The sequence below is a fragment of the Venturia canescens genome, chromosome 1 (assembly GCF_019457755.1).
Source record: "Venturia canescens isolate UGA chromosome 1, ASM1945775v1, whole genome shotgun sequence".
Taxonomy (NCBI): domain Eukaryota; kingdom Metazoa; phylum Arthropoda; class Insecta; order Hymenoptera; family Ichneumonidae; genus Venturia; species Venturia canescens.
Genome location: NC_057421.1, coordinates 7804882 through 7827801, shown reverse-complemented (window position 1 = coordinate 7827801; position 22920 = coordinate 7804882). Strand labels below are relative to the sequence as shown.

The following is a 22920-nucleotide window of genomic DNA, read 5'->3' as shown; positions in this document are numbered from 1 at the left end:
ATAAAGCTGTAATCTTATCAGAGAAAACGTGCTTACGTGTTATTGGTCATCTGCTCCCAACGCGAAAGGATCATTCTATCATTACTCTAAAGTACGCATAGCAGTTTCTCCGTATTGAAAAAAATAAAAAAAACTCTCTATTGTTTCTGATCATAGTACAAAGGAATTTATTCGAAATAAGCAATCGCATTGTATCGTGAACTAAGATGATAACTATGCTACTGATCCAAACTTGCGTGACGTATTTATTCCGGAATAAGAATCCGATGTGACCTTCATCCATGGTAAGAGATACATATTGTTTTTATTTTTTATTTATATGACTGGTGCAGGCGATAGCTGTGATTATCAACAATTCGTACGTGTAGTTGAATAACTTATTTGAAAATATATAAAAAACATGCAAATTATAATCTACCGTTCAATTCCGGAGCTGTATTATGTGCGAGATTCTTTCAACTGCATAAAGTCCTCATTAAGGTAGTACTGTCGGTTTGAGAATTAATGTTCAGAATTTAATCAAATTTGGTACAGCAATAAATCATATGATAAGAAAAAGATCCAGTTGAATTTTCAAGAGGTTACAGAAAACCAGAAAGAAAAGATATTCGCATTGGGAATTACACACAGTTAATATTGAGATTTCAATTAAAAAAAAAGGTAGAATAAGAGAAAGGAACATTTAAGACCTTAAAAATACTGGTTGAGAGCATGTGATAGTAGTATTTAGCAAATAAATATTCCAAATATTCGTTTATACCGTAGTTCAATATGGACATGACAATGTCGCGAAGAGGTTAGAATGCGCACGTAATTTGAAAATTTTTGCACCTCTCAAGTGAAACACAGACTACCTATCGCGATCTTGCCTATTCTAAATACTACGTAAGTCAAACATGGCCGTGTATACATATCTGGCAGAAATGGTTCTGGCAGAATCGACAGTTTTACCTTGAAGAAACGATAAATTTACCGGACTCCAGAACTCGTTCCGAGGATGTGAAAACTGTTGAATATTTTTGCTGGCTTTCGGATAGGATTGTAAAGCCTCGTTTTTCTATGTCAGATGTTCTAGAAATGAAATTCATTTTTGAATACGAACTCACAATAAACAACGTAGTGAGAGAAAAATTTCAGACTTTCGGACAACTGAATATAACAATTTGAAAAAACAATCAAGTTCGATATATTCGGGAATGTAATTGGCACGTAATTTTGAACATTTGTACAAATATTCTCTATGTATTGTTCTACGGATGTTAGAAAAAATACATTGAAAAAAAGAAACGTACACAAAATGGTCAAAGTCGATGGATCGATATGCAGTCAAAAGATTGCAGCACCTCATCAATCAAATAATATATTAGTCATTAAATAATTCAAGTAGCGAAGTTGAATCATCGATGTCGTCGGTTCAAAGCACTAACGAAGATTCTCGCAGTCAGCCTGATTCAGTGTCACGAGTTGAGTTACCGAAATTTTCTAAGGTAAAAAATCGATGGTCAAAAGTTTAATCGAATATGTGATAACCCTGAAAGTTCGGAGAGTTTTATGCCTCGATCTCAAGTCGAATGAACCTTTTATCGAACATCCTGTAAGTGGAAAAAAAGAACTACGAACATTTCAATATTTCTAAATGAGTGAGAATCATTTCTTATCATCCCTGAATTTTATCCGTTGCGAGATATCATTTCTACGAAAATGGTCGAACATGAAAACCATACCGACGATAAAAACTGGGTAGTTCAACAAAAATAATAATTTTTCCTCGAGATTATTATTCGACGAGTGAAATACTCGCCATTCTCAATACCGTTCGCTTACTTTTGTCCAAATTTCTCACGGTCGAGTCGTTCGTTATTTCAAAACCAAATTATCTTAAAATTCAAATTACTCGTGAATACCATTCAAATTACAACGCCATATTAATGAACCAGAAACAAAAAACACTTCAAATTCTTTCCACCGTGATTTCTCCAATCCGAGAAAATATTTAGCAGGAAAATATCGACGTCGGTGCGGTGAAATGGAATGAAGGCAGTAGCAGTATAATCCATCCTTACATAGGCCCACCACAACACCTTACAAGTATTCTTATATTCCCTTATTGTGGCGCTGATCTCCCGCTTATTTTTCCAGGGATTTCAGTGATCTGTACAGAGCTTGTAAAACATGATTTTCCGTTTTTTTTTCTCGCAGCTTTGGATGCTGGTGAACAATGCCATGTTATATTACAATACATATTGAATCTTTTGTTTTTTCCTTCGTCCCTTCCCCTCCATTTAAATATGAATTTCATCATTTTCCTTTTCCATCCCCTTTGAGTTCGTTTTTTTTTCCATTATCGTCGTATACATACATACAAGATAGATAATATATCGCGTCGCTTGAGAACATTAACTTCGACACCGACTACACGTGTTTCTCCAGTGTTTCGCCCTCTTCCATTCGCAGCAAGTTTTCTTTTCTCCATCAATCATTATATTTCTTCTTAAGTAGTCTTTCGGTACGTAATATAGATTATTGTTGTTTATAATTAACTTTAGGCATAATTAGTTGCATACGGTACAATACATACATACAAGTTGCCCGATCACCGAAAACGATTATAGCTTTTTTTATTTTACCCCAAATTTCGATTGCTTCCCATCGCCATTTATTTTTTTTCTCATTATTATTATTTTTATTTTATACAGGAAACGATGATTTCCGGCCATATTTTTTCACCATCGACCAATCAAACGGAGCATCTTCTTTTTTCGATTTACACGATATTAACACGAGGGAAAGAGACAAACGAGTTCAAAGTCCTTCCAATCGAATATGGACTTTTTCCTTCTAATATTCTGTCCTCGCGCGGTCTCACATGCCTTATATTTTCTCATGCGAGTTCTACGAGATTGTTCGATCGACGAGACGCATTAATCGCGACACAGTGAATCGGGCTTGTTTTGTTCTTGTTATTTATATATTTTCTCAATTCGTTTTGAATCCCTTTTTATTTTTCTTTTTTTTTTTAATATGTTTCCTTATGTTTTGTTTTCGTCTCTTTTTTTCGTCGCAAACGATTAATTTGCATCGAAACTCGTCTATTTTGGCGTTGAAGCCGAGCACGATATTCCCATACGGTTCATATTTCACACGAATAATTATAACGCGTACATTACACTTCATTACAGAGTCAATAATAATAATATTAATTAATTTATCATAATAATAATCATCATCATAATCATAATACAATATACTTTTTTTTATGTACAGAGGGCAGCTTGCCTAGTAGGTAACGTTCGTGGTAGCTCAAGTAATATTGTGGATCCGAGGTCGAATTTTACTGATTTTCCAAGAGTACTGAGAGCGAAGGAGGGGCGGGGTCAACGGATCGTATAATTGACGGGTCGACGTGCGTGCATCGCTAATTACTTTCTGATGATCAAAAGCAACAATAAAAAACTTGTAACTTCTGATTTATATTGATTTTTAAGGGAAAAAGTTGCATGAGAATAATGTAAAATGAAGGGGAATTCGAGTCGATGCACACACCAGAAGAGCAGTCAGTTGGGTATAGGCAGCGGAAAATAAGAAAGACGAAAAATGATATGCCACAATTATTTCGAGACGTATTTTCATCGCTGGCGGTAAAATTCACGAGCCCTCTGCCATCGAATACGTTTTTTTCTTCTTCTTTCTTTTCCCCCTATCAATCAACTGGGCTCCTCTCGTCTCCGAGACATAAGTCGTGCCACACGATGCGGCGACGAATACTTTTTACTAGCTCACTCTTTCTCTCCTTCTCCATGAAAAATCTATGGAACAAAAGTTGGTGCGGATCTCACGAGAGAGACAAAGAATTTTCGCAACGGATTATGGAAACACGTGCTCTCTCCTATTCTTTTACATACTCCTGCTGCATTACGAGCAGCTTTAAGGACAACCCGCGTAAAGTAAAATAAAAAATCCATTGCAACAAGACTCCGTAGGCAAGGAACAAACGTCCTTCGAACTCGCACGTGACATGACACAAATAAGCATCTGTAGATCAATGCTCATGCTTCGTTTTGCTTGGTTTTTCTCTCATAAATAATAAAACCGGTCCTCATTATTACTTCGGCTTCCGCATAATTCTATCAACGCTCGCGTGATATTAATCGTGCCCGTGAATCCATTTCGGGTGAGCTGAATTTGTTCGCTACCTCGAACACTCCTGTCAATAAGTGTGTACGTCACGTAGTACTTTATCTGCTTTTTCTTTCTTCTCATCTCTCTCTCTCTCTCTCTCGCTCTCTCTTTTGGTTTGGTTTTTTAATCCTATAACACTCGTAATAACGATTCACGAGATTTCAGCCCCGATGATTTGTTGCTATTTTAAATAAATGGTGGAGCAATGCGAAATAAAGGAAAATTGAAATACGTGTATGTAATTAATCAATCTTATTGTTGTTGTTCGATCGAATGGTTTTGGTCAACGGGCGATAAAAGACTCCCTAATCGTCGAGAGCTTAGGAGACCGGCTCGATCCCTCGTTTCTCCGTGAATTTAACACTCGAAAATGATAATAGAATCGTTGGGATGTTGAAAATAATGCTATTTATATATATATGCTCATTCGAAAAATAATTTTTGCTATTTTATTCGACGAACAGTGAAACGATTTGTGAACACTGCGAGTATATATATAGATATATTATTTAACGGAGTCATTCCGATCGCCTATTCGAGTTACGAATGTGTTGTGCACTGAGGAAAGGAACGAATGAAAATCCCATCGACGCAACCACCAAAAAACAATAAATTTAGGAAAACCTCTTTTATAGTTAGGATTCCCGTGCGGCGGCGACCTGGAAAACGTCTCATCGATCGCGTTGCAAAATTTATCCTTTTATTTCTCTCACGATATTCACTGACTAAGGTGATGAATTTTTTCCAAGTTGCTGTGCCCTCCCCCGAACCACGAATATCACTCCTTGATCGAATAATTAATGTCGAAACGATTGGCCAACTTATACAAGTTCCCGTTTATCCTCGTATCCTTTGCAATAAACAATCGTTGTCGATAAGCGACTTAAAAACAATGAATAACGAAGGGGCGAACAACGGAGGGTTTTCTTTCTCTTTTCTTCTCTTCTTACCATTTTTTTTTGCTCAGGTATTTGAACTAACTATCCAACGTTTATTGACATAGCAACACGAAAATTAGTGTTCGCGTGAATTTTTCTTTGTGTTTATCATCTCATTTATCAATTCGTTTCTCTCGTCGTTCCCATATCCTATTCTCCTTTTCTTTAATCTTCTCTTATTCGTCATATTATTATCATTTCGTTTCTTTTATCTTTTTTTTTCGTACGTTTCTTCATACTTGATCCACGCTTTTCTGCTCGTTTCATCGTCACTCCTCGTTCATCAACGCTACAGTATTTTCAATATTCCTCTCTCAAACCGTTTCTCTCTCGCTCGCTTTCTCTTTATATATCTTCACATACATGTATATGGTTATATATACGCTCATATTTTACTTTAGCAGTTGCAATTGGTGGCTGAGGGGTTCGCCGGTTGATCGGTAAGACGCTGACCCTTCGCCTCTCCCGCACCCCCTGTCATTAACGCCGGATCGTTGTCCAGTGACTCACTCATTTTGTCGCAAATTATGTCTACGAGCTGCTCGAAAACCGCCTGAAAAATGCAACGGGAAATGATTTACGTGGCGTCGTATGAAGGCGTGGAATATTTATTGGTTGTAAAATCGAGCTGGCACTGCGAAAAATCATCGAAAAACTCGACCAACTGCGTCAAATTTTCGTAAAATTTCGAAATATTTCATAAAAACATTTACACTTCGTTTGTCCAAAGTCTTGATGATAACTACGAGAACGATTTTTTTCCTCGTTAAAACGCTATTTTATCGCGAGGTTTTCAAAGCCTCTCTAACCGCTGCACCCCTCGTTTACCTTCACGTTGATATTCTCTTTCGCCGACGTCTCGAAGAACTGGACACCCAGCTGTTCGGCCAATTGTTTACCCCTTTCGAAGCTAATTACTCTCTCGTCTTCCATGTCGCACTTGTTGCCAACTAGAATAACCTGGGCGTTGTCCCACGAGTACGTTTTTATCTGCGTCACCCAGTCCTGCACCGAATTGAACGATTCCTCGTTTGTGATGTCGTACATCAGAATGAAACCCATCGCGCCTCTGTAGTAGGCCGTCGTAATAGTTCTGTATCTTTCCTGGCCAGCGGTGTCCTGTTTCGTTAACAAGGAAATAAAACCAATTCGTTACTGGAGTTGGTCGAACAGTTTTTTTCCACTCCGAGTATAAAACGTGCAGATTATTGATTATTAGAATACAGTGAAGGATATTGAATCGGTGCGGAGCTCGTGCGGGTATCGATAGCTCGATCCGAACAGTAAAAATTCCATGTTTTTCAATGAGAATAACAATGATGCTGGCCCATTGTTAGGCAGTGTGCGAATCGGTGCGAAATTTTCTTGAGCCTCTGAGCAAATTCGATCAACCATTGACACGCGTACAAAATACTCAGTGGAGATGCGACGAGGCACGTGCAAGCTATCCTAATAAAAGTCGAATAGTCACTTGTTACTTTGGGTGAGCATCTCGATCGATAGTGCTCGGATGCTTATCCAAAGCTCCAAGAGCTTTATAAACTTCTCGTGTACGAAAGATCTAATAAAACTCGAGTTTCACTCAAAAGGCAACATAAAAATCGTGCGCGTCTACGTGGCTAAAGCTCTTTGAGAGTGTGAGCAAACGGGAGGGCTCGAGCCGTGGCATTGCCAGTGCCAAAGCGCCTCCTGCTGCTCTGGCTCCTGCTTCTCGATGTCAAACTATCGATCGACGTACGAACGCATCGAAAACCGAGAGGAATAATCTTACTGACCCAGATTTGTAGCTTGACCCTCTTGTCGTGTCTGAAGACCGTTTTAACTTTGAAGTCAATACCAACGGTCGAGACGAAGGCCGAGGTGAACGAGTCGTCAGCATATCGGAAGAGAAAGGACGTCTTGCCAACTGAGGAATTACCGATTATCAGCAACTTGAACATGTAATCGAAGTTTTGATCCGCCGCGTCTTTCTGCCATTTTGGATCCTGACCCGCCATCTGAAATTTCATCGCATTTATTTATTACGATCACAGCTCCGTGGATCTCTATTCCGACGATCGGAGGGCTCTTGAATTCAAACTTTCGCTGTAGAGATGATGCAGTGGATTTTGAATACAGAATAACACAAAAATGTGAAAAATCCACTGCACTTACGCTACTGAAAAATTTGTACTTGTGTTTTTTTTATAACAATCAAGGAATTCGTATTCAACGTTTCTGGGAATATCGTGAGCGAGTGTATTCGAAAAAAGGGCGATCCTGGGTATAAAAAATAGAAAATAAATTTCGAGCGCATATAAATTAAAGCAAGAAACGATTTGGACGGAGCTGTGTGAAGTGCCGCGTGTTGCGGATTCATTTCAAGCGTTACGTGAAAACCAACTCCTGTAAATAAGAGCTGAGAATCGTAAATTTTCTAATGATCAAATGAGCGAGTATAGAGACAAAATGTTGAGTGAATGTTCGTTTTGCTCGATGCATAAAACGTGAAATGTCATCTCCGTCGCGACTTTTTCCAGCTGTTACATTAATCAGCTCGGCAATATTCTCGATGTCCTTTAAATTGTTTGCACCACGCACGATACAAGCACCAAAAAGTGTTAAAAAATGGGCGCGGTTTTGAAAAAGCTCATGATTTGGGCTGGTCATCTATCGTTATCCGGAAATACCGGATGAAAATTCGGCGACGTTATCTCGACGATGGAAAGCATTCGGGCCATCCGGGGTCGAAGTTCGAGTGCCGAGTCCTTGAGCTGTGGCCTGACAGCTGTGTTCTTTCGGGACATTTAGTTCTTCCCAGTGTTTCGCTCACGCGTTCACTAAACAATATTGTGTTTCTTCGCTCCCGATTCTTCTTTCCTCTTGACGGTTTTTATTCGATTTTTTAAGGGCTCGCGATGTGCTTATTATGTTTGGAAATGCAGTGTCGGGTCAGCTGTTTTGTTGAGTTGACGCGCGCTGATTAATTGAGGAATTACTGAGTTACTGCTCGCACTCTCGGCCGCTTCCATGCCCTCTGCCGACATGTCTTTCCCTCGCTATACTCGCAATCGCCGTATCTCGCCACCGGCCAATATTTAACGACAGAAAAAAACAACGGCACCGAAGCAAAGAGCGAGGGAGAAAAAAATAAACAAAAACGGGGAAAAAAACGAAAACGGATTCAGCCGCAACTTTCAGCGCTATAACTATTACTGCACTACGATACGAGCTACGTGGCTCTGTGACCGCGAGATCCGTCGTTCCCCGCCGCCCTATCCGCTGCTGCTATCCCCCGGCAACGCCGACCTCGCCGTTCCTCCGATCAGCTTTTCTTGCCGCGAGTTCGCCGATAGCACACTTTTTCGTACACACTCAAACGCGCGTGAGCAATACGCACACGCACGCATTTGACGACATTACGTTTGACCACCTGTACGCTATACTTCACTCGCACCTTTTCATTGCCTCTTTCTCCTTCCTTTTTTATTTATCTCGATCCCTCTGTACGAAGCCGATTCCACGTGTGCATAACGCAATAATGGCCGCGTTACAACTCGCGGATAATTCGAGTCACTATTGATAAAAACTATTTCTTATCAATATTATAATGGTTTGAGCTTATTCGACCGACAACGATTTAATGATGTTGCTAAATTGATCCTTCATTTATATTCAATTGAGATCTTACAAGCAACACTATTGCTTCGAATGACATTGGCTTGAATGATACCCCAAAAAAACAATGTTGACGCTTTTATTCGTTACGATATAATGTGTTTTTTTTTTTTTTTTTTTTTTTTTAATGAAGAAGTTGCAATTTTTGCATTATTTTGAAGCAAATAAATATTGCTTTTGAGTAAAATCACCAAAATTCTTTATGAATTCTCACTATTTTTTGGTAATCGTCGATTTTCGTTCACTGGAAAATAGTTTCGTTGGAGTTACTACTGTGAGTTTCCTCTTAAGGTAGTTCGTGCACGCAACCATTTACTTGAGAAAGCCTTGAAATTTAGACAGAGTTTAAATGGGTGACTGACACGTATATCGAATTTTAAAGGATTCGTATTATTAGTTATTTAGATAAATGTGATTAAATATAAAGAAAAATACACAAAGTCATGGAGACTATGCGTAAAAAATTGTTTATCTTTTCATGTAACGAATGAACGCTGCTTACGAGGTTTATGAAAAAGTACACAATAACAATGAAGTATATAACGAAGGTTTGAGAAAAAATTCGAGACGATTGTCTTACTAATAATAAAAACATATTACGATGAAGATTGAACGAAATTGGTAATGAAAACTCGTATAACCTTACGTTTGGTTATTTTGGAATTTTGTTTCTACTTGGCTTGGCCCATTCCTGTCATAGTCTTCTGTCTTTTTATTAACTCTTTTTTCTTGATCCATTTCCCTCTGTGTTTTCTTTTTGCGCTCTCTAGTGCGAATTTTACATAAAAACAATAGTATTTTAGCCAGGGATGAATGAAATTTGGGGTTCAGTCAGTGATGGATCCCCAATGAATTAAGGTAACTGCTGTACTGCATGCTAGTCAAATGAGTGCTAAATTTTCAAAACGCTTTTCGACCAAGTTCAACGTACCGATTAAACTTATTGTTAGTAGATATGTATTCAAGCATATTTTATTAACGTGAAAAAATATTTAAAATGATAGTTCTGCAAAACTATCAACTTATAGATGCAAATTTCCATGATGACACATTTTCACAGGTATTTTTCAAAGAATCATCTGTATTTTTTAACCGATTTTATTGCACCAAGTCTCATTTTGTTCCTCAACTGATCCTCTACGAATTCTCCACGTAGATTTTCCTTTAAACTCATTCCTGAGAGAAATTATGAATGAAAAAGTTTTTTCGCTTAATGAACAATTAGCTGTAACAGCGAAACGATCAAGTTAATAAAACATCTACGTGGTGGATTCATAGAGGACCAGTTGACGAACAAAATGAGACATGTTGCAACAAAATCAATCAAAAAACGCAGATAATTCTTTGAAAAATACTAGTGAAAATGTGTCAGCGTGGAAATTTGCATTTATCAGTTGATGCTTTTGCAAAATTAGCGTTTTTAATATTTTTACATCTTAATAAGATATGCTGTAATACAAATCCACTAACAATACATTTAATCGGTACGTTAAACTTGGTCTAAAAGCGTTTCGAAGATTTAGCACTCATTTGACTAGTATGCAGTACAGGAGTTACCTTAATGGCTTGTAATTTCATTCGCCAAAAGATAAGTTGAAAAAATCTAATTACAATTTCGAATTAATAACTCTGACATTAATTTAGATTGATAATATCTTTAATTAGGGAATAAAAATCGATTCAATTTAGACACCCTTAAAATACGATCCTACGGGCATGATCTACCTTAATTTTCAATCAGAGTACGCGTGTTTGTCAAGGGATGAAAAAGTTTTTCGATTCTGACAAATATACTCGTACCGTGTGGCAAAGGGTAAATAAATACGCGTCGAAAGATTTCACTTTAGAATTATCTGATCTGTGATGATACGAGGTCCGATGATCTTTACAGAATTGCAATGTTATAAGAGAAGAGAAACCACGTCTACATCAACTGCATTGTATTCTTTATAGGTCAGAAACCCGAGACTATCAGTCTCCAGACATCATAAAAAAATGTGGACAGAGGGGAGCCCGAGGCAAAACGGAAATATCCAGCTTTTTATAGAACTTTGAGAAGCATCGTCTATTGTTTACTCTCAAATACTGAGAAACGCGATGTAATCTTTTTGCAATTTTTTAAAAAAATATAATTTTTCTTGGGTCACAAAGGAGTGCCTCTCAAAAGTTGGTGAAATTTTACTTTTCACTGCAATTTTAATCCAATGCACACCTCGACTGTGTCTTTTGAAAAGCAGTCGAAAAAAATGAGGATCCGTCCAAAATTGCGATTGCGAAAATTTTAAAAGTTATTTTTTTCATTTCTTTTCTAAAAAAATATACCAAGTAGCATGAATTAGAAAAAAATAATTTCCACAATAATTGAAGTACCCCGTTTTGGCTCAGTCTCCTCTACTATTGAAATCATCTACTTCGATGATAGATTTTGCGATTACAAGAAGACTGTGACATCGTCAAAATTGTCAATGTGCCTAGCCATGATATGTTCATGCATACACTTGGACAAATATTCTCTCACCTTCGAGTATGATTTATGGACTTGTCATTGAGGTGTTCTTACAATATTTTTCTACTCTTACCAACGAACGAATGTGTACGCTATTCATAAATTTTACGGTGGCAATGAAATATTTTCCGGTTGGCGCAACTGAATGTTCAACATTGTAAAATAAACGTGTACGCAGTTCCGGAAGCGGTTTCAAAATAACGATTTTCTCGAATTCCAGTAACTGGAGGACTCTTCGTTAAATTGTACAACAATTTCTCAGAGCTTTCAATTAAGGTAGATCATGCTCGATCGTATTATATGGGTGTCTAAATTGGGTAGTTTTTTACTTCCTAATTAAAGATATCATCGCTCTAAAATAACGTCAAAATTTTTAATTCAAAATTGTAAATACATTTTTTCAACTTATCCTCTGGTGAATGAAATTGCAAGCCATCAATTCATCGGGGATTCATCACTGACTGAACCCCAAATTTCAATCGTCCCTGGCTAAAAATTATAGTTTTTTATGTAAAAAATCGCATTAGAGAGGGCAAAGGGAAATGGATGGAGAAAAAAGTGTTAATAAAAAGACAGAAGGCTGTGACAGGAATGGGCCAAGCCAAGAAGAAACAAAATCCGAAATAAGCAAATATGAGGTTGCAATTGCTCATTTTACCAATTTCGTTTCAACTTTAACGTAATAAATTTTTATCACTAGTAAGATAATCGTCTCGAATTTTTTCCCAGACTTTCATTACACACTTCATTGTTATTGTGTACTTTTTCATAAACTTCGTAAGAAGCGTTCATTCGTTATGTGGAATTTTAAACGATTTTTTACGCACAGTCTCTATAACCCTGTGTATATTTTTCTTCATATTTAAACACGTTTATCTCAATAATCAATACGATGAACCCTTTAAAATTTGACATGCGTGTCAGTCACTCATTTAAAGTCTAAATTTCAAGACTGTCTTAGGAAAATCGTTTCGTGTATCAACCTTAATAGAGTTGAAAACGAAGGAAATTTTTCTAGTACACTGAACTGCATTGCACAAGAACGTTAATCAACGTTTAATGAAGTTTCATGGAATTATTTCGATCGATTTTTTTTTAAATACTGTCAGAGGAGAAAAATGTGCGAAACAATTTAGCAAATTGCTGGATTATCAAGCAGCGATAATACTTGTGGATGCAAAAATCGACCGAATAAAAATGGACGTTCGTAGCGTAGGTGAATTTTTTTATCAGAGACGAAGCTCCGGATAGCCTCGTCGTAACGGGGCGTCCTTCTTTTGCTCCTCATTGTTTTTCTCCTTAGCGAAGCTTTTGTCGTTTTATATCCTAGCTCTTTTCTCTCAACTTTCAATCGTTTTCTACACCGCTTCTTTCTTTCACGGTATTCCCAAGTAATATAGAGCGAGTGGAATTTCAATAGCCGTTCCGCCAGGATCGTATATTGATCGTGTTCCCGTTCATTCTCGAAGTTCTTTCAGTGAAACGATTTTCTTATTCCCAGAAAGTTGGAATCCTGCAAAAGCTCTTATTTCGCCAGTCTCTCTTATTTTACGATATGAGAAAGCGACGACATTCACTCGTTCAAATTCGAGCCTCCGCAGAACATCTCGAAACTATTTTTTTTTTTTTTTTTTTTCATAAAACCCCGAGCTCTTCTCCATTTTTATTTTTATCCTCAAATCCGTCGTTTTGGCGAATCACCGTCCTCCCACGATCTAACGAAGTCGACGATAACGAAGTCTACCGCTGTGGACAGCCAGTTTTCTCTCGGGAACCCAACGTATCACGCGCTCCACCTCTCGCCCCGAAGATTATTGATCGAGTAAACGCGTGGGCGCACGACCAAACGACCATTCCTACTCGTTTCGTGTATACTTGTTATGTATACGTATATACTCTCCCCGCACGCTTACTTGCTCATGCTCAACCTCCACCGTACACACTCTCAACTCCATACAAATGTAACGACATGAATTCTAGGCCAAATCGACTAGCCGAAGGATCGAGCCCTTCAAAACTCTTGTCCAATTAGTATTTTTCTTTATCAGCTCGGGGCGGGGATAAAATATTAAAATGACTAAAATTTCGAACAGCTAAAATCTCGAGTTTAGAAGAACTTGGAATAATAATATGGAGACAAATCAATTCGACTAGAGCTTTGGACGTTGAAAATAAATGCAGTGGAAACTTCAAGATTCGAAGCACGTTTACATCGAAAATAGAATGTAACAATCGCCCATAGAAGGACGAATAAAATATCGATTTTTCGGAAATTCGATTATTACTCTTTCGATTCATAAATTACTAAAACAGCAATACTGTGAATGTTCACTATTTTGAAAATATAATAACGAAAGACTAAATATTACTGAGATTGAAATACTGAAACACCAAAAAATCGAAATGTCAAAATAGCGAAACGTTAGAAAAGTCGACTGATCAAAATAAAAAAACGCAGCGAAACTCAAAATACACGCGTCTCACTCACTCACTTACTCAGACTGGTCATCGCCAATTTCAAACATCGCCATTTTGACCTTCGTGCTGTTCTGCACATCTAAGTTTTATAAGCTCGAAAAATTCACTTTCGATTTTTGTTACTTTATATTCTGGTCTGTCTATTAAAAAACTACTCTCTATTTTGAATTCGAAAAAATGAACTTTTGACATTCGTACGGTCTGTTAAAATTGCATTCGAAATGAAAACTATAAAAATATATATTTTCGAGTAAACACGAATTCGAAGAAGAAATATTCGATTAAACACGTAATCTGCTAAATAGTCGATCGGAGATAAGATTTTCGAATAACTTATTTTTCTCCAATTCTCCAATCTGATACTACAAAATGAAAAATTTCGAAATATCGACCGTTCTACAATTCGGTTATTTGACATATATCGAACCCTACGCATCAGCTCGTAATGAGCGCCCTTCGATTAATCGACCTTCACCCATGGCCTTAGGATAATGAAAAGTGAGCTCGCATCGAGACAAGCAAAACGATTTATTCATTGAGATTAAAAATTAGAGCCTCAAATCTCATTGAATCGGACTCGGTTCGCTGGGACTGATTCGAATCTCGTTAATTCAATTAGATTTGCAATAAGGCATAAAATCCACGAAATTTTCATGAAATTCGACAGAATTTTCCATGATCAATAGTATTTCGTCAGTCAGCTTTATTTTTTGCTAATAAATATTCGAGCATATTTGAGTGGGAGGTTGGAAAATGATTGAGTACCGTAACGAATGATTGCGAGAAAATGTCAAGAAAAGGGGGCGTTTTTGTCGCTGAGAAAAGCGTATTGAAACTTGCAAGTTTTTTGTAAACAGTAAAGGTCGCACACGTCTGTGGATTCGGGCCAAAGCTTGTGTACGAGAATCTATTTATATGCATACATTTGTTCGGTGCCGTTTGCACAATGTTTGCAAAGAAAAAGGAGCCCCTCGCCGCAAAAGGATCGAAGAAAAGTAACCCCAGCCGTGAAGGCGCATGCAAACTTCCTTCGCTTGAAATAGGGGAGAAGTCGGAACGACTCGAAGGGTTCGGAACCTCCCGACTTTGCTTTCCCTCGGTTTTTTGTGTTGTCCCCTCTCCGGGGTTGAACCGAGTCGAATATTCATCAGGAATTCTTCCACAGAAGGGAGGGAACAATTATACTGAGCTGTTATGAGCGTGTATGCGTTGTGTCTCTTTGTGGAGAAAAAATTGCTTCGTGACACGGTGACCGATATAGCCCCAAAGCTTTTTGGAGCCCTGCAACCTTCAGCCATTTTACGACGTTCTTTTTACTGTTTTTATCGCCCTTCACACCGGCGGGCAAATAATTTCATCGATTGTTATTCCCATGATATTTCAGCGCATAGCTGCTCGTAACGCAGTACAAAAGTTCAGCGTCGAGTTGAATTCGCGGGGCCTCAACACCCCCGGAAAAGGGAGCCTCTTGGGTGACAACTTTTCACACTCTCGGAACGTGTTTCCAGAAGGACTCGCGAACTTGCTGCGCTCGAATATTGAAAATAACAAGTGCGTCCTCTCTCTTTGACGCTCCGAAAGTTTCTTCCCCGGAAACAAGACGGTAAAGTTGCACGCTGACGTGATTCGATCGATCGACCCTTGAAAAGCAGTGTTCCGAAAAATGTTCGCTACTAACCTCCCTGTAAACGAAACCCTTCGCAATTTCAACGTCTCAAATTCGTGAGAAAATTATTTAGCGATGACTCCCACTTTTGCTGGCGGTTTCGAGTATCCAAAGATACAAATGCGCTCCAAAATAATCTTTCACCATCTTCGATTGATTAAGTAAATTCATTTGACGTTTTGAAATACGATTGAAGCAAATTTGAAGATTACATTTGAGGAGTTGGCTTTTTTGAAAATCAGAAACTTCCTGCTATTATTCATTCGATCACGACGATTCTGACGCAGAGCTCGAGACACGGTCCCGTCCGTGTTTTTTCCCTCACTCAATTCTCTATCGAGGAATTCATAAAACATTAAACTCGTGTTTATTCTCACGTATAGACATTGCGCAGTTTCGAAGAAAAATAAGATTTTGGCGTTTTATGCGGATGCGGATGGGCGGAATCGCGGTCGAGTCGGTCGACCAAACAGCTGAGATCTTTTCGCTTGACGTCAGAGCTAGTGTATATATAAACTCAGATACAAATGTATAAATGCATCAGTCTGTGTAGAAAAAAGCTGTAAGTGGTATATAAGAGAGAAGGAAATGTGGAGTTGTAGATAGCGACAGAGAATTCGAGTTCCTGGTTTAATTACGTGCCACTCGGAGCTGTCTTCTATATCGTCAAGTCGTCCTGTGACAGTGTGCATTCGCCATGAATATCCAGTAAATTTAATCGATAATTCAATTCCGTCAAATTTCGTTACATTCCTCGGGCATTTAGAGTTTGCTGTGGCGAATGAAATTTCACCGATTCGGAGGAGAGTTTTAGTGGCTCGGGCTCGAAATCATCGAGAAATATGGTAAAGTCGAACGAAATTAATATATCGAAGAAAAAAGTATGGGGTTTGACTCTGAGGAGAGGAAAGTTTCACGAAAGAAACGTTCGAGCTGACGTGTTCGTTGGATCAACAAAGCGTGCGGGGAACGCAATGAAAATTGTTGATTCAACGACGTTTTCGTTGGAGTTGATCATTTTTATTATTGTACGGTTTGTTTGTTTCTTGTATTGTTTGATTTTCAATGAATATCGCCACTGGGCTGGTTCAAATGAACACTTTCGACAACAAAGAATCTCGGTTCGAAGACTCCACTAATTTCTCTCATTTTTTATACGTTACTCAATGAAATAAGATCCTCCCGACTTTAAAGAGCCAAAAACGAGAATAAGAAAATATAATGTTTTTAGATATCAATGATGTCTTGACAAAGCTTCGTTCCGGTGAAAATCACTTGGGAATGGACAAAGAAAAACACTTATTTGTGGTTAACGAGTAATAACGACACAAACGGTGGAAGGTTTGACAACACCATGAGCCAGCTGGTTTAAAACATAGATATGCATACGCATATAAATAGAAAATGGCTGTTGTCACATTTGGCTTGACGATTTAACTACGAAAGTATTTAAACCGCTGTCATTATATCAAAAATTTATCAGTCTCAACAAGTAAGTTACACATTATTTTAATAATTGGGAGAATTCATTTTATTCGTTTCTTTGATCATCAAATGAGCAAAAAAGTTCAGTTGCTTTTTTGAATCACAAGTAACGCATGATGTTTTTTAATTGCTGATATTTATCGGGTTTTATAATGTAACTCGAATTTCAGATGTCTTCAATACGACGATTATAACACTGTAAGAAGTTTGATGAAAAATACACGCTGAAAAGCCTTAAACTTTTAACACTACAATGACCGTACTAACTCCAAATTATGATTACAATATTTTAGAGTTTTTTTCGATCGTATTCCAGCAATGAAAGATTTGAAGATTTTAGTGCATCCCAGAGACTCGAAGTGTAAAGAAAAGTTACTGCACAAGGTGTGCCATGCCGAAGATTGTCGTGGAGGGTATTCGATTGTGGAGGAAATTATTTCTCAAGCTGCTCCGATGGGGCGAAGCTAAATTGGAAAATTCGTGATGACCTCTGCAGAGAAGTACTTTCCCGAGGATTTTTAACTGCGAAGCAGAGCATGCACTTTTCTCCGTTGCTCGTGTAGCATCTCTTGGGAATCGAGAACAAAAAGGGTGTGGTTTTCATCTCCGGTAACATCGACACCGATGCCTTTGATAAAAAGTCTTAAGAGGGAATATCAGTGTGAAAAAAGAGCTTCGATATGGTCCAGGGATAGCAGACAATCGGTAAGAATTTGTTTTACATTAATATTTAAGTCACATCATTCAATTCAATCCTCTCAAAACTTTAAACACTTTTTTCTCGAAACCATGTTTTTTTGAGCTGGTTGACAGCACAACCCTGCCAATTTTGTCCAATCGACTTCATTCGAAAAGGATTCTCTTCAGAAAACTTCTTTTCTAAAGAAGTTTAAAAAGTTTTTTTTTTAAATTCTTTACTTTTTTATTAACAATTTTCAGCACAATTTTCGTGTAAAATCCGATTTTTTTTTTAATGGCCGCCATGTTTTTTCTAATCAAAATTTTCAAGTTTCCTACGACGCTGCGCTAGCTGTACTATTATAATTAAATAATCTTTTTGAATTTTTCACTTCAGATGCTTGCTGTGGCGCACTCGTACTGTCAACCGTCAGGGAGTCTTTTTTCGAGACGCCATTTTGCGATCGCTCCCCTGCTTAATAAAATGCACTAAAAATAAATAAAAAATCCTCCCATACTTCATAACTTCAATCATTGATACAGAAAATTTCAAATAATTTGTTCGAGCCATTTAAAAAAAAAAATTTCAAAAAATACCTCAATGTTCAGCCTCCCACTGATATTCCCCCTTAACGATGAAAAACTTCCCCGCTAAGCCCCGTTTAAGGTGTGGAACGTGCTCTCATTCTCCATCGACTTCTTATTTTTTTAAAATCCCTTTTACAAGATCTCACATTGTGATGCTTTCACGAGACAAAAACAAAATCCCACTCCACAAGTCTGAATCGAAGCACTGAACGAACTGTGTTCATCACACTTGACGCACTCAAGCGACAGTTTTTCGCCTCCTTTTCGAGTTTCTCTTCCACATACTTTGCTCCTTTACTTCTTCGTAACAGCAATTACTATTCTCGTTTCTCGTTTATTCCTAAACTTCTTCATTATAGAACTCGATGAAACGATTACCTACTCGAGGCTTGAACTCCGAGTAACCTGATTTCGAAGCGATGGAAGAGGCCATTGGTGCTCTTGGCATGTTAAACACGATGTTACAACGCAGTCCGGCCCCCGGCAGTGGGTGAAATTTACGTTTTCTCACCGACGTACACCCATAGGGGCAACAGCCTGGAAAGGAACGTGTGAATCATGTTCTAGCGTAGGTACACACAACGCTGCACAAACGAACGTTTGTACTTCTGACGTTTTATTCAAACGCTGCAACGCAATACTTATCGGCTCGTCCTACGTTCGCTATAGTAACAAGTGACCTTTTTCCGTTGAGACCCGGCGAGCGCACAGTGTAGATAAGCTCTTATGTGTGGCTCAGGCAGTGTGCCTGCGATGCGATCACCTGCGTGACGACTAACGACCCATGTTTAACTATTAAGTGCTTTGCTTCTTTTGATCTTCCAACGAAAATCCTTCGTCGAATTTTCACGAGGGTTATTATAGGATGAATGGAAACAGGGGGATGACACTGTGAAGTTTTCTCTACGTTTTTTAAAAGAATGAGCAGAAATTCTGAACCCTTGGACACCATGCTGATGGGAATTGGCACCCACGAAAATTTTCAGTGTCCAGAACTTCGCAATTCCTTTCTTCAATTTGGCCTCTTTTCTATAATAAAACTTGGTTTTTCAGTTTTTTTAATTATTGCAATCGATTACTAAGGAATTGTTACCCCTGAAAAGCCTCGTTGGAAGATTAATTCCATACATTAATGAATGGGATAAAAGGTTTTGAAAAGACGAAGTACAAATTTGCACGAATGTCGTGAGTGTGTGACCTGGTGTGAGTTGGTAATATTTCGAAAAGTTTCAATTCGAGTATCACATGCTCCGTGTATTTCTGGAATTGCTCGTTCTGACATTTATTTCTGTGAGTTCTATTGAAAACGAAATCGGGAGCGAGTGACGATGATTTATTGACGCAGGGTTTCGTATATGCTGATGCAAACAGATAAAAATTCTAGTTCCATAAATAAAATAAAGTCAGTTGAACACTGAACAGAAACACGTGGCAAGACCTTGACACACATTGTTTTTTTTTTTTTTTTAAATACCTCTGAAGAAGAGATGAAAAACGAATGAGCTTGTTAACCACTCGAAAAACACTGATGAGATGTCTCAACAATCGCAGCTTAATTTTAAGGGATTGCGAGCCATTGAAAATAGCGTGGAAAAGTTTAGAGCCTCAAATTTCATGCTGCTACGCATTAAATCTCACAAAACTTTCTCTTTAAATGGAATCTGATGATTTTTTTGTTTTTGAAAACTGAACGAACCGATGAGCGACCTCATTCGCGTTGAAAAATTCAGGACGATGTACAGGGAATTTAGCGGTTGCTTAGAAATTACACGCCCTCATTCCTGTTCGATCGATTATTGGAGTCCAAAGCTAGTTTATCAATCGTGTGCTATCTTCATTATGGCGAGCCTTCCCATGCCCCCGTGCATGACTATCTGCTATCACGATTCCATTACAAAACTTCCCAGTTTTTGTTTACAGTAACTGAAAGTTAGCCTGAACGAGTCTTCTTCCTGGGGTATTTTCAGAGCTTCGAATACACAAGAAGATTTATACGTGCTCACGTATAAATTTACGAATCCTTGGGTTCCTCTCAGCGCTACCAAGCAACGGAACACAAATATTTTCCAAAGATCGATTTTCCGCCGGTCTTCGTCCGTGTCGAAAGTAAGTTTAAAGCTCGAGGCAAGTAAGCAAACAGAAAATGCTCGAGTATTTTCCTTAGTAACAGACGATCACGATAAAAATCTTTCGATCAATTCTCACGATTGAATAGCAGCCTTACTTTCCTCGAAAACTGACGAGTCGAGTTTCCTTTTGCTACAAATTTAATTCAATGCTCAAGTTGAGATTTCATTTATTAGTTCGTTTAACAAGCGACGACTCATTTTGTGACGAAAAATTTTGTGTTTTCGGTTTTTTTATTCAAACAGTTTGTGGAAAAACAGAAAAAAAAAATTTCATAAGAAATTGTAGACTATTTTTCACACAGCAACGAAAGCAATCGAATGTGTCAGGTTTCTGTAGAGCAGCTTTAACAAAGCGTGTGAAAAGACGAGATATATAAGTGACAAGCCCGGAGGGCTCCCGCGCGATACCGGAAGTCAAGTTATCGTGCATTTGCACCGATAAACAAGTGATGTCGACCTCGAAGTGAGAGAAAAAAATCGCTCAGCAAGAGAGAGAGACAGAGAGAGAATACGAGGGACGTGAATAGAACGAGACAATAAAATGAGAACGGTTTGTGTATCGTAGCGTGACCGCGTGGGAGGGACGAACGAAATCCCATCTAAAGTGAACCCCAAACTTCCTGCATATACGTTTGTGAGCATTATCCGAAATGGAGCTTCTTACGACTGGATTTTACAGCACTCAAGGATTTTCGAATTACTCGAAAGTAGAAAAGGACGCGTTGCAATCTACTTTTCGGGATATTTCACTGATCCACTTTGTTGATGTTGAAAAGTGTGTTCAATTATTCGAAGCATTAAGACCTCCATCTTGGAAAAATGTTGGTCAACGTGCCAAAATGAAAATATTTTATAGAAAATTCGACCTGCTCAATCTTAACGATCGAAGTGAATAAAAACCATGTTTTTTTTTTTTTTTTTTTTTTCATTTTTCTTTGAGAGAACATACAAAATTATTGATTTGAAATGGCTGAATTGACAAAGCGTGTCTCGAGCATGGAATTTACTGTTCCAGTGCTGAAGGATTGTGATTACAGTTACGACGTTGCAGTCACAGGCGAAACAACACTGTAGAAAACAGTTGGACATTCGTTCCAAATTCACAGATGAATTTGGAACGATGAATAACTACGATCGAAAAGGCCGAGCAAGATTTTCGACGGTTCGATCCTTCCAAATTCTTATTTTGTTTTTCACCCAAAAGCAGAGGCCTCCTCGTCCTTAATGTTTTTGTCCAAGAGTACGAAGTGGGAAAAAGGGCAGTGAAGTCTGGCCGAAAGGAAGGAGATTTCAGTACGAATATACGCCGAGGCCTACGGCTCGAGAGAGCACGGAGCGAGAGAGCCAGAGGCGGGGGAGAATAGGAGAGACAGAGCCCGGTGCACTAGTTTCACAGCAGAGAAAAAGAGATCGATAGTTAGTTGAGGAGGCTAACGAAACGGGGGTGTCGTAGGGGAAAATCCGAAGTTGACGAATGCTCGAGTTTTCGTGTATCGCGGGTTGGGAATCCCGCAGGATTTTTCCCTCTAAGATAGCGACGGATGCGGCTGTAAATATAAAAATATAGAGGCAACGTGTACTCGTACGTAGACAGCACAGTGGGACTCATGTTCAATTCATGACGTAGAGGAGCACACTGAGGCACACATACACAATCGATCTCTCGACCATTCCGATTCCATCTTTGGTAATATAACTATTTATATAATTCCGTCGCACTGTCTGCTCGCGAGGTCTATATTTTTCTATCGATTTCATTATTTCCTCGTCGTCTTCGGAAGCCTCATTAGCGGTGGAGAAAAAAAATAGAAAAATCAGCACGATGCTGGACGCTATCACGTTGAATCCGGAGCACATTAACGAAGGATAAAATCTGAAAGTAAGAAACTCTAGCCTTAATGAAAAGCAGCTGACTGAGCGTACCTCGAGGAATGATGTTCTAAGGACGACGGTGAGGTCCTTTAACTACGGTACGAGGAGACTTCACCTCGCGACGAGACCTCTCGATATCTCGGTCTTCCGCGAGCGAAGAATCTCCCTTTTCTCAAATTCCTGTTCACGTAAATCGCTTGAAAATATCTCGGCGTTTATAAACAACGCTGCAGCCCAAACGAGTCCTTCGACGAACTCGGTTCACGTCACTCCAAGCTTTTCCCTTCCTCTTCCCTCTCTCTCCCTCTCCTTTGCTCACAAATACTTATAAAAACGTTTCTTCTTTTCTCTTTTTTGTCAATTCGAACTCGACGCCCAGCCACCGATTTATAAGAGCGACTGAACTGGCCTCGGTAAAGAGTCGCACAACTGTAGGCCAGAGAAGTCTCTATAACCACGAATATCGACCATTTCGTGAGGAGAGACCCCCGCCCCCGCCCCGTGTGTGCCAATCCCGTTGGACCTTACAGATGCGCCTGCGTCATGGCGACCCGCACAACATCAATATATCGCGACCACCGACGCTCTCTTCTCAGCTCTCTACTCCGCTCTTCCATCTTTATCTTCCTCTTTTATTTTTCCTCTCTTTCTCCCTTCCTCCCTCCAAACGCCTACGCGCTTCGACAACAGGAGCATTGCAACTTGTTGATTTTACCTTGTAAACCTTAGCTCTACTTGTTTTTA

At 38.7% G+C, this 22920-nt stretch overlaps 1 protein-coding gene across 3 annotated transcripts; it reads right to left on the bottom strand.

The window, feature by feature from the left end:
- Positions 1 to 1180: 1180 nt before the first annotated feature.
- Rab3 (RAS oncogene family member Rab3) lies at positions 1181 to 22609 on the bottom strand. Of its 3 annotated transcripts, none has more exons than XM_043411951.1 (4): positions 22228 to 22609; positions 6893 to 7114; positions 5946 to 6236; positions 1181 to 5670 (listed from the first exon to the last, which is right to left on the bottom strand). In XM_043411951.1, exons 2-4 carry the CDS (start codon positions 7112 to 7114, stop codon positions 5515 to 5517), a joined length of 669 nt encoding a protein of 222 aa, XP_043267886.1. In that variant the 5' UTR covers positions 22228 to 22609; the 3' UTR covers positions 1181 to 5514. The 3 variants fall into 3 exon arrangements, with proteins under 3 accessions (XP_043267886.1, XP_043267873.1, XP_043267882.1); XM_043411938.1 differs by lacking the exon at positions 22228 to 22609 and adding an exon at positions 7787 to 8336; XM_043411947.1 differs by lacking the exon at positions 22228 to 22609 and adding an exon at positions 8096 to 8335.
- Between the last annotated feature and the right edge of the window lie 311 nt (positions 22610 to 22920).